The 13,173-nt window shown below is 42.5% G+C and overlaps 1 protein-coding gene across 7 annotated transcripts in view; it reads right to left on the bottom strand.

The window, feature by feature from the left end:
- Positions 1–13,173, bottom strand: part of LOC129193695 (inactive ubiquitin carboxyl-terminal hydrolase 54-like) — a 49,503-nt gene that overhangs the window by 32,414 nt on the left and 3,916 nt on the right. For 6 of the 7 annotated variants that reach the window (XM_054798221.1, XM_054798219.1, XM_054798222.1 and 3 more), the window contains exon 2: positions 2,597–3,192. In XM_054798221.1, the coding sequence (XP_054654196.1) occupies positions 2,597–2,770 (174 nt within the window). In that variant the 5' untranslated portion in view covers positions 2,771–3,192. Of the gene's footprint in view, positions 1–2,596; positions 3,193–4,471; positions 6,789–13,173 lie in introns of those variants that run through there. The other variant, XM_054798220.1, reaches the window with a different exon arrangement.

Raw genomic sequence — 13,173 nt, 5'->3', positions numbered from 1 at the left:
GACTGAGCTAGGACTCAGTAATTAAAGTCTACACATGACGGCTTCATTGATTGAAAAACAAAACTTTTTCGTGCATGAAGCTTCTACTTGAGTCGGTAATTTGGCCGCTATATGCAGGCAGATATTGACCAAGGGAGACAAAATGGGTGGCTGCTGGCTGCGTTGGACAGGTGACTGCTATACACAGGGTCTATAACATGTAAATTTGCTGGGGGGGATTTTTCAGTGGCTGCTATAGGCAGGTGGCCGTTCTATAAAGGTGGCCGCTAAGACAGGTTTGACTGTACAAATAAACTATGCAAAGAATAAAGTTGTCATTTTTGGAAAATTAGGGTGGGGAAAAAGTTACAAATACTATGGGAATAAAGTCAAAATATCATGAGAATAAAATCATACTTATGAGAAGAATATTTGCAAGAGGAAAGTTGAAATAGTTGGAAAATTAAAAAGCAGAAATTAGAAGAACGGCTGTAATTCCACAAGAATAAAGTCAAAATACAGACCTGATCAAAATCTTAAGACCAGTTGAAAAATTGCTAGAATTTGCATTTTGCACATTTGAATCTTAATGATGTTTTAAGCAGAGCAACAATATGCAAAAACAAAAAGGTGGAGTGAGAAAAAAAACATTTGGAACTTGTAATTTAAACAAACAAACAAAAAAAAACTGAAATAGGTTGTTTATCACCTGATCAAAAGTTTAAGACCACAGGCTATAAAAGTCGCGCTGCATAAGCAAGGCCTCTCTCAGCGTGCCATTGCTGCTGAGGTTGGGTGCAGTAAATCAGTCATTCTATATTTTTGGAAAGATCCTGAGCATTATGGAACAAAAAAGTCAAGTGGTAGACCCAAAAAAATCACACCTGCGCTGAGCCGAAGGATCCGATTGGCTGTCCATCAAGACACAGGGTGGTCTTCCACCCACATTAAGGCCCTTACAGGTGCCGACTGCAGCGCAATAACCATCAGACGGCATCTGCGGGGAAAGGCTTTCAAAAACAAAATCAAAGACCTCGACTCCTTCAACGCCACAAAACTGCCCGTTTAGTCTTTGCCAGGGAGCATCAAACATGGGACATTGAAAGGTGGAAAAAATGTAACCTTGACGGTCCAGATGGCTTCCATCATTACTGGCATGACAAGGAGATCCCACCTGAGATGTTTTCTACCCGGCACAGTGGAGGGGGGTCCATCATGGTCTGGGGTGCTTTTTCATTCAGTGGAACAGTGGTGCAGGGTCGTCAAACGGCGGATGCTTATGTGCAGATGTTGCAGCGGGCATCCCTCATGATTGAGGGTCCTCGTCTGTGTGGTACCAGCTGGGTTCTTCAACAGGACAACGCTGCAGTTCACAATGCTGGCTTGACCAAGGACTTCTTCAGGAAGAATAACATCACTCTTTTGGACCATCCTGCATGTTCCCCTCATTTAAATCCCATAGAGAACATTTGGGGATGGATGGCAAGGGAAGTTTATAAAAATGTCCATCAGTTCCAGACAGTTGATGCCCTTGGTGAAGCCATCTTCACCACTTGGAGCAATGTTCCCACTAGCCTCCTGGAAACACTCGCATCAAGCACGCCCAAAGCCATTTTTGAAGTGATTAACAAGAACGGTGGAGCTACTCATTACTGAGTCCTACTGACAACATTTTTTGTTCTGGTTTGGAGAGTTTTTTGTTATTTTTTGAGCAATGGTCTTAAACCTTTGATCAGCTGATAAACAACCTATTTCAGTTTAATTGTTGTTTTCAATAAATTACTTTTTCAAAGTGCTTTTTGTCTCACTCCCCCTTCTTGCTTTTGCATATTGTAGCTCTACTTAAAACCTCATTAAGATCCAAATGTGCAAAATGCAAATTCTAGCAATTTTTCAACTCCCTCTTTTGATCAGGAGTGTATGAAGAAAAAAGCTGTAATCGAATGAGAAAAAAGGTTGCAATTTTACGAGAATAAATCTGTATTCCATCCATCCATCCATTCATTTTCTATACGGCTTCTCCTTATTCGGGTCGCAAGGGTAGCTGACTTCTTAGCATATCTACTGTACATGTGTTGCTTTACGAAATATCAAAGTGGCAAAGTTGCATCCTTTCATTTTTCACTATGTGGCTCTCGCTGGAAAAAACCTTTGGACACCCCTGTCAGTTTTGTGGGGAAAAATAAACTTCTTCTGTGTTTCTGTCTGGGAAATGAAACGTTCATCTTAGTTCAAAGTCCAGCTGGAGGAGCTCCTGTGGGCGTGCAAAATAAACCAAACCCACAGGTAAGATAGTTACATGTGTCATTAGCGGCATTAATAAAAGCATCTGAGTTAATGAGTCAGCACACATAATTACCACTCTCACAGGTGACACCCACACCGCACAACACGCCCTCACCGCCCCGCCCTCTTCCCCCCGGGAGCGGATGAGTCACATGAGTGGGGTCATGTCAGTGCAGTGGATGCTATCAGCATCTTATTAATGAACGACAAACATCGTTTTCTTACTACAGTGCTTATATTTGTGTGTAACTGTCAGAGGACCAGCGCATTTAAGTGTGTGTGTGTGTGTGTGTGTGTGTGTGTGTGTGTGTGTGTGTGTGTTTGTGCACACCTGCAGGGCGCTGTTGAGGAAGCAGCTGTTCTGTCCCGGCTCATTGCTCAGTCCTTTACTGGGAGCGATGGAGGTCATGGTCCGAGGCGTCAGCATCCCCTGCATCCCGCCACCTGCCACGCCTCCCGCCCCCGCCACGCCGCCTGCCGCAAAGTAGTTCCTCTTCCAGGACATGACGGACGCCGGCTGCCTCCCCCGCCGCACGCGCCTGCCTCGCTCCCCGCGGGGATCAGCTCCGAGTCGTCCGTCGCATCAAAGCGGCCATGTTGAATGCCAGCCGTCGTGCTTCTGAATCAATCTGGTCCAAATGTCAGGAATCGCCGTCTCGTTTACGAAAATGTCCCGTCTTGTCCAAAAGGTGAAATGTATATTATATATATGTACATATATACATATATTGTATATATATATTGTAAATATATATATACTGTATACACACAAGAATCCAGGAAGTGCAAAAGTTTCCAGGCTATGAAGGACGGAGATGCTGACTGATAATCATTCCTTTCATCCTGCCCGACCTCCTTTGACCTCCTTTCAAAAGTATCCCCCCTTCAGCAGCTGTGGACAGGGGGGTCAGAGATCAGTGTAGACACCTGTGGGAGACAAAACAAAAAAACAAAAAAAAGGATTGACTTGCAGCCTTCCAAGGCCCACAGGGGGCGATGTGGCAAAACTGTTTAGGAGACATCTGTCAGTGAAGAATATTTCGTCATAGAAACACCGTCTTCCTCTCTCTAACCCGTACGTACTTATACTTCAACCTTTTCAGTGCAGAACCGAGACACGCTGCACTCAAACACTCAAAATGGTGAGTGTGCAGCGATGGACACTTAACACCCTCAACAGTCAGCCATCTTGGCTACGTAGCAGCAGTGGAGGGTAGTGATGTGCGATACCGTCGATATGGTTTGCGACCCGATACTGAGTAAAATTCAGGCTGGTGTTGGTGATACCGATCTGATACAGATGCTTTGTGCAAATTTGCCAACTGTCTGGTAAATGTTCAAAAGTTGTTTATTTCATATCATACACAACATCATTCATTTATTGATATTTTTTATTTTTGTTTCAAAACTATATACATTATATTATATTTATACAGTACTTACATTAATATTTAATAATAAAAAATATATACTTTTAATTACAAAATATTAATAAATAAATTACATAACTTCAATAATTACTTATTTATTTATTTCAAATCCTATATTGAGGTAGCAGGGTGATTTACAATACAGCCAAGCTAAAACGTAAAACAACAAGGAAAAAAAAAAGGACAAGATCATATAAAATATGTAAACATGGTATTTTAAACAATAAAAAAAGACAATAAGTAAAATAACAAACCCATTAAAATAAATGATTCTTCTTTTTTAAGTTGTAATATTATGAGAAACAAAAAAAAAGAAATAAAGTTGTAATTTTCAGAAAATTTGGTTGGGGAAAAAGTTATAATATTGCAGGAATAAAGTCAAAATATTAGAAGAAAGTTTAAATATTTATAACACAATTTTTTTAAAAAGCAACAGGTGTTTTGTACGCTAAACAAAAAATGTACTCAAACCGGGGCAAAGTTTTATTGTACATTTTTTACTTTAACCAAAAATACACACTAACCGGACAGACGCTAACCGAGGTTCCACTGTACAGCCGTCCCTCGCAATATCATGGTTCGATTATTGCTCACTCGCTATGGCTCAGTTTTTCAGAAATTAATTAATTAATTAATTAATTATAGTTGCTTTGTAGAAGACTATGGTCTATTATTAGTCAAAACATATTGAAATACAAGTGATATGTAGTATTCTGGTCACTAGGCGGCAGTAATGACAGAAAACATTGATGAGACATTAGCTTACATGACATTACCTTAACACTGCATGAAGTCATGAAGTCAGCCATGGCATGTCCCACATGATAGGGTGAAAAAAAGTTATCCTCCCATTCCGTATCGAAGTGGGAAGTTTTTGGCTTCTTCAGTTTACAGTAGAAGAAATAAATTCGAGGCAAACTGGTTAGCTCGCTAGCTTGGTATCTCGCCAGCTAGTGGCCATCTCGAGTTCCAGCAGCATAAAAGTTGAGCAATGTGACGTAAACAATGAATAACAGGCGTGTAAAGGTGACTCTAGGGGTGTTATATCATGTCTACAGGGCTCTAATAATGCTAAAAAACATATTTAGAAAGTCATAAACAGGTTTTCTATGCCCTAACTACAAAAATGTTCCATTTATTAACATTGTATCCTATATCTGGGAAATGAATTTAACGTAGTCAGGTATGGAACCAATTCACCGCGATAAACGAAGAACAACGACTGTGTTAGTAAGCAAAGAACTACAAAGTTGACCGCTGATGACATCATAGACGGGCGCATTAGCAAGCTAATAGAATGCTAACAAGGAGGTTTTTTGACAAAAATGCGTTCACACAGTGTATTAACGACAATTGTAAGATACATGCAACATTTTGGCATCAATTTTCATTGTTCACAAAAAAAAAACACGCTAACCGGGGCGTACGCTAACCGAGGTTCCACTGTAATACCGTTTGAGACACGTCTCAGAAACAGCAGCAGAAGACAATGAAAATATTCTTTACTTGGTCTGCATTAATGTGTGAAATGTTTGCTGTGTAATTGTGTAACGCGTCATCCGTGTTTGCTTCAGACAAACCACCAAATGTTGATTATGATGATGAAGAGGGCTGCCCGATTTGAAAAGTTCAAACGCTTCAATTGAACAAACAAAGTGGCTCTAAAGTTGCAAAAAACCTTTGAGTTTGAAGTTGCCTAATTGCAGGATGGTGTTGAAAAGGACAAACATTCAGGTTCTAAGACGTGTGTTTGTTGTGGAGGTAAAGCACAGGTCAGAATTAGAGGGAGGTGACAAGGGATTAGCCAGATCTGTCTGCATGGGATTAGGCCGTCTGTCTGTAGCTACTCAGCTAACCACGTCGCTCTAATTAGCAGCAGTGTGCTAGCAGCAGCTAACGAGGGAGGGAAGGGTGGGAGGGATTAACGCAGCCCACATGAAGAGTCTGCGCGCTCAACTAAACGGCTTCAAAACAAAATGTGAAACGAGCCGACATGACGACAAAGCAGGATGGAGCGCGTGAAGAAGCTTTGTGCAAATCAAATTGAGTCTTTGTGTTTATCCGTGTGAAGTGAAGAGATGGACTCCAAAAAGAAGCAGTCGCCCCCTGCAGGCCGTCACAAAAAAGGCATGACCCTTTTCTGGGCTGGCAGCATTGTTTTCGTTAACGACGACAAAATGATTTGACAAGCTATTTGCAGACCTTTGATGACTAAAACGTGGCAAGTTAGCAGCATTTAGCATTTTTTCAGTAATGTAATGATAATATATGGCATAATAATGCAAGCACGTATCAGAAGCAATATTTAACATTGCAATTGAATTGAATACAGAGCCACCATCCACCCGAGCCTGGAGTTATTTTTTCAGAGAGAAGATTATTACGTCGGGTGTGGTAAAAGCGCTAGCATGAATTAACTTGAGGTTGTGCACCAAACAAATGCGCACATGAGCACTCAATGAACTCATCAAATCTTACCTTTACGCATTCCCACATAGAATCAGCATTCGGGACCGAATGAGGTGAAAGAAAAATACAGTATAGTAGTCTATCTGTGCAGCGTAGGAGAAAGTTAGATGGTGCGTTCAAGGGCCGTCGAACAAAGTGGGACAAGTTGCTGCTCGCAACAAATAACATCAAATAACATCATTGCGCCTCTAAAAGTTTCCCACAGCCCAGTGGTTGGGGACCCCAGGTATCAGTTAACCCATTCATGTGAATGAGACACGCTGAGGCGCGCTTTGACACGCAGCCCCACATTGTTTGCACATGTGCTGCGGTGTGTTCACGTTGCATTCACGACTAGTTCACGGAAATTATGCATGGCACAATTTCAGCATTTTCTTGGCGCACACTGGCATGCAGCCCCGCACTCCTTGACACATACTTCACACCTGTTTACCACCAATTTACTCTTTGGCACGCAAAATTGCGTACCACTGTGAGGACAAAGTACGTGCAAGCGTAAACAAGGCTTCAGACTAAAAATAAAATGGTTGACAAAAACAAGTCTGGCAGGACGCCCACTTTTTCAGGACAGAATATTGCAAAATAAGAGCAGCATTTTCATCAACTTGAAAAAATAAGGTTGACTAATTAATAAGGATAAACAATTCCACTTTAGCTCAACGCTGCTCTCGCTCAGTCACAGAATCCGCAGGAGACAATGTGCTCTTTCTTCAAGGAAAACACCGAGACGTTCATTCTGTCACATTTGCTAACGCGGGAATGACATCCAAAAAGGACCCACCCCCAGGGCACACCTGCATTGAGTAATGACCAATCAGAGAGCTAGGAATGCTTCAGCTGGTGAGAGGTCATTTCCTCTCTCTCTCTCTCTCTCTCTCTCTCTCTCTCTCTCTCTCACTCTATCTCTCTCTCAGGCTGATACAGCATCAAACTAGTTATGTAAGAACCCACCAGTGTGTCTCACACACACACACACACACACACACACACTCTATAATCGCCTGTGATTTGGCGTGCAGGCCGAGTGCCAGCCTCATGCAGCCGCTCTGCAGGGCTGCCAGGACTCTGGCATCTACTGGGAACACTGGGATGGAGCCAACATGGCCGGAGCGACCGAGATAAACGTTGGGACAGGCAGACAGCGGCCAGACTTCTTTCACTTTCTCTTTGTCACCAGGCTGCGAGTCCTCAACGACGGGGGCAGCATGTCAGCTAGCTTGACGATCGAGGTCACCTCTGGCGCTTCACGCTAGCTGTTGTGACGTGAGCAAACATTCCGGATAGAGGACATAAAATCACATAGGTCCTGGTGAATCTTGCGAGATGGACATGAGGGTAAAAGAAATCTAAAAAAGACTTTTTTTCCCTCAGGACTTTTTAAATCCCTGCCTATATTTTCTTGTGAAAGTCTTAAAAGAATTACAGAGTAAATCTTCAGTCGTTGTCTAGCTCCTCAGGCGGCTGACCTCATTGGCAGGCTGTCTGGAGGGTGGGTGTGGGAGCGATTTGAAGCCAAACGACGAAAAGGACAACTCATGAAAATCCGCCGCCGAGCATCAAAATAACTTCAAGAAGTGGGGAATGTGGAGGGCTTCAATCACTTCAACCCAGCCAGTGAAGACAAGACTTCACTTCTGGTGGTCTCCTTCTGGGACGAGCTCACATCTCCACTAGAGCACAGGTGTCGAACTCAAGATCCAGGGGCCATACTGGGCCCGCCACATACTGTAGCTTTTTCTGGCCTGCCAAAGCCTGGAAATAATGAATCCTCTTCATTCCACCCAAATGACTGTCATTGGCAGGCAGAGGTTTCACTCCACTGCAGCTTAACGACTGTCGTTTTTCACCACAAAAGAGTGAAACCAGTTTTGGTTGGGGCGTACCTCAACCTGATAGAATAAACGTTTGTATCATGCACCCCCACCTCCTGCCCCCCACCCCAAGTTCAGAGCTGTCTTATCTAGTTTTTGAGCATGACCTGATGAAGCCTGCTTGGATGAGAGGTGAAACGCCTTAACAGTCGAGTTGCGCACACGTCAGGCAAAGCTACGGCCCTCTAAACGCAACCGGAACTGTGACGTGGCCCTCTCGCCGTAAAAACGAGTTTGACATCCCTGTACTAGAGGAAAGCTCCAGCTACATGAGGACAGCTGAGGAAAAGTTTGGGATTCAACACCTATGCCTGCTAGCTTGACTAAAGATAGAGGTGTCTGATACAGTTTAAAGAGCACAGCCTTTAAAAGGCCAAATGTTGGCAAAAATGTGGACTGAATGTGATTTAGTGTCAGGTATTCACACTGTCATGATCTCTTGATGGCAAAGGCACAAGAGCTTTCTCTCTTTGAACGGGGTGGGACTGTTGATCTGCAAAAGCAAGGCCTCTCGCAGCACGCCATTGCTGCTGAGGTTGGATGAAGTAAGACAGTCATTTGAAACTTCTTCAAACATCATAAGGGTTATGGTACAAAAAAAGTCAAGTGGTAGACCCTAAAAAAATGTCATCGGCCCTGAGCCAGACGATCCCATTGGCTGTCCGTCAACACACGGGACCAATGAATGACCTCGGCTCAAATGAAGGTTGTCACTGGTTGCTACTTGTGCAGTCCACTAACCATCAGACGCCATCTGCCAGAGAAGGCTTTTAAGAAGAAAAAAGCTCTTCAAAGGCCTTGTCTCCTTCAAGGCCACAAAATTGTGCGCTTGGAATTTGCAGAAGAGCACCAAACATGGAACATTGAAAGGTGGAAGAAACGTTTATTCTCCCTTGACGGTTCTGACAGCTTCCAACATTACTGGCATGACAAGGAGATCCCACCTGAGATGTTTTCCACACGGCACGGTGGAGGGGGCGCCATCATAATCCTTCAATGGAACACTGGAGCTTCAGGCTGTGCAGGGGCGTCAAACGGCAGCTGGTTATGTGGAGATGTTGCAGGGGGCATCCGTCGTGATCGAAGGCCCTCGTCTGTGTGGTAATGACTGACTTTTTCAACAGGACAACGCTGCACTTCACAAAGGACGTCTTCCAGAGGAATAAGCTCACTCTTTTAGACCATCCTGCGTGTCTAAATCCAATGGAGAACATTTGGGGATAGATGGCAAGTGAAAAATGGATATCAGTTCCAGGCAGTGGATACTCTCCATGAAGCCATCTTCACCACCTGGAGCAACATTCCCACTAGCCTCCTGGAAAGACCAGCATCAAGCATGCCCAAACCCATTTTTCAGCTCATTAACAAGAATGGCACAGCTACTCATTACTCACTCTTTATTTCAACATTTTACTTCTACTTTAGGGGGATTTTGCATTTTTTTGTAGTTACAGTCTTCAACTTTTGATCAGCTGATGAACAGCCTATTTCACTTTAATGCTTGTTTGCAATGAATTGCTCACTCGAATTTTTTTTTTGCCTCACTTCTGGTTCTTCCTTTTGCATTTTGAAACTTAAAACCTCCTTAAGAACCAACAGCGCCAAATGTACATTCTTGCAATGTTTCCACTGGTCTTAATATTTTGATCAGAAGTGTATATACTTCTTCTTCTTGAACTTGGGCTTGTCCATTTTCCATTTGCCCTGTTCCTCTGAATGTCCTCTCTAACCACAACTACAAACCTCCTCTTTGGGTTTCCCCAAACCATCTCAGTCTGGCCTCTCATCATCATCTTCCTCTGACCTGCTCTTTTCGAAACTTGCCTGTCCTCGTCGCTCCCAGGAAAATCTAAGTCTCTTCGGCGCTGCCACCTCCAACTGTGCCTCCTGTCTGTTGGTCAGAGCTTCTGTCTTCAGACCAAACATCAGGGCTGCTCTCGCTTTCATCCTGTAAATCCTTCGCTTCACTTTTGCTGATAGTCTTTTGTCACAAATGACCCGTGACACTCTTCTCCACCCACTCCAGCCTGCCTGCACTTGCTTCTTCACTTATTTTCCATACTCTCCATTGCTATGAACAGTTGACCCAAAGTACTTCAACTCCTCAACCCCGCAGAAGTACTGACCTACATTTACAGCTTCAGGTCTACTATTTGTTCTGTGAAATCGTATTCATTTATTCCCAACAGTCTACTCTCTTCATTTTGTGCGTCTATGTACTGTATATGTTACATTTTTTCAGCAGTGCTGGCGGGTGTCACTTAAACACCATTAGCAATGGGGCTGTTTCTTTAACCAGTCAGATTCCAGATTTGCTTCACAGGGCCAGCTTGCAGGCTGACAATGACATCAGCATTTTTCCATCCTCTGATTGGATGATAGGAGCAAAACAAAGCAGATTTGTACAAGTATTGTAACTCGTGTATCTAGACTTTTCATGTCTTTATGCAACACACCTCCACCACTCACAGGTTTGGAGCAAATCATTTCAACGGCATGCACTGTTATTTGCATGCCGTACAATAATCCCTTGTTTATCGCTGTTAATTGGTTCCAGACCCAACCGCAGTAAGCGAATTTCCACTAAGTAGGATTCAATATTAATAAATAGAATATTTTCGTTGTTATGGCATAGAAAATCTGTTTATGATCTTCAAAATATGGCTTTTAACATTATTAGAGCCCTCAAGGCATGAAATAACACCCTTATAGTCACCCTTACACTTCTATTACCCAATATGGTTGATATAATCATAGAAAATAAGACATATTAGACATAAATAATATAACACAGACTCACATGTTAGCAGTTCCTTGTTCTTTTTTTCTGGAGAGCGCAAATGGCTTTACACTCATATTACCCAATATAGTAGACAGGATAAGAGCAAATAAGCCATATAAGATGTAAATAAAACTCCTGCTCGAGCAGTGTCACAGCAAATGTGTTCCCTAGGGAACCTAAGTGAGAAGTCTCGTGCCTCTCTCACCGAACACTGACAACGAATGGTCAATGTAGAATGCAGTACTGGATTTACAATTACTACAAATGCTTCTTCTGTCTTCTTTTTGTATTTCAGTGCAGTTAGTTCATTTTGCCATTTTTATTCTTGAAAATGCTTAATTTAGGCGAAGATTAAGTACAATTTGCTTAAATATGCCATATTCAACCACAAAACAGTGATCATTTATTCATTAATACTTTTTTTAAAAACCGCGATACAACGAGGGAGTGATCATCGATCCGCGATATTGCAAGGGCCGACTGGAGTCTGTTGCAAGTAATGCTAATAACAACCACAATGGCTGACGGGGGATTAGGAGAAATGGAGTAAGGAGAGGTTTGCCAGCCCTAGAGCTAGTTAGCTTGTCTCAGCCCGGGAAAGGGAGTGTTTGCAATATTTCCAGACAAATTTGCCACTCTTGCAACCACGCCAGCAAACACGCATCCACACTCTGTTCATTACATATCTTGGTACAACTTGCAAATAACGGTGCATGCCATTGAAATGATTTGCTCCAAACCTGTGAGTGGTGGTGGTGTGTTGCATAAAGACATGAAAAAGTCTAGATACACGAGTTACAATACGATTAAAAAAGGACATATTTTAAAAACAGAATAATTTGATTCTGCACAGTGTACCAACAATATGATTCTATTTGATACGATTCAACGGTTACATTTGTTGTAGACATGAATCGTACAACATACAATAAAGAACCAATTGTAAAAGTGCCATTCTTACAGTATTTTAAAATGTGTAAAAGAGCACACCATATCCCCATGCATGCTGTAAGGCAGGGGTCCCCGACCACACAGGAAACGTTCAGGCGCAATGATAAAATTTTGTAATAAAATTTGTAATAAAAAATGTGTAATAACTACATAAAATGTTATGTAAATGGTGATCAATTTTGGAAATATGGGCCCTTATTTTATTCAAAAAATAATATACAGTTAGAAATCCCACTGTTTTTGCATGTTTGCATTTTTTGGTGCGAGCGGCGACTTGTCCCATTTTGTTTGACGGTCCTTGAACACACCACCTAACTTTCTCCCACACTGCACAAATAGACTACTGTACTGTATTTTTCCCCTCATATTTGGTCTCAAATGCTGATACTATGCGTGAATGCATAAATGTTAGATTTGAACCTTATTGAGTGCGAATGTGTTTATCTGTTGGGTGCACAACCTCTCAGAAAAACTAAATCGGGGCTGGTACTGGTGGATGGTAGCTCTGTATTCATTTAGTGCTTTTAATTTGATGTTGTTCCTGTACATAATAAATAAGATCCATTAGATGGCTATAATGTACGTATGTTTTGCTGATGTGTTGAAAATCTTTCCTGGTGAATAGCTAGCATGCTGCTAATGCTAGTGCTGCTAGTGCTATTTACATCCATTCTTGTCTTCAGTCATGCTAAGCTACAGCGCATGTGCAACAAACCTTTTGCCGGCATCCCAGGTTCTCGCATTGTTTAAGAGACGGACTGTCAACCGGTTGTTAGTCTTGCGATACCCGGTGCACGTCTCTACAATTCCATTCATCCTCGAATTTATGGCTGATTCTTATCCATCCAGGAGGCTGCCACCCATGCAGCCGCATCTCTCACTTGTCAAAACGGATATCCGGTCGCATCGGTTTATCCTTCACAACACTAATGAATACATATTTCTAGGTGTCCATAGTGTCACTGCGCTATTACTCCATGGGGGTGTAGCATATAAACATGAATAACATGAAAACGATTGTTAAGTTGCTTCCCAGTGGCCAGTTCACATGGGCAGTCCATATTTTCTACTAGATTAACTTGTTTCGCTCTGCCAGAACAAAAATTGTTTTATTACTTTTGCATCTTATTTGTCGTATCCATTGAATACGTGGGCACTTATACAGTTGGAGCATTTACATGAAGTGGTATGAGGAAATGAGCAATCTGCAGGCATGAAAAAAAATGGGTTGACCTTGCCGCCACAGCTGGACTCAGGAGCCAGATAACATGGAGGCCAGTTGAACCCAAACACCAGAACAGCAGGTCCAGCATTTATTTGCATCTGCCTAAACTGAGCAGTGTCCCACCTCTGTGACTGCTCTGATACTACACATGCCGGGTCATACGATGCCATTCATACAAAA

This window comes from Dunckerocampus dactyliophorus, chromosome 14 (genome assembly GCF_027744805.1).
Source record: "Dunckerocampus dactyliophorus isolate RoL2022-P2 chromosome 14, RoL_Ddac_1.1, whole genome shotgun sequence".
NCBI classification, from domain to species: Eukaryota; Metazoa; Chordata; class Actinopteri; order Syngnathiformes; family Syngnathidae; genus Dunckerocampus; species Dunckerocampus dactyliophorus.
This window is presented reverse-complemented; position numbering and strand designations above follow the sequence as displayed.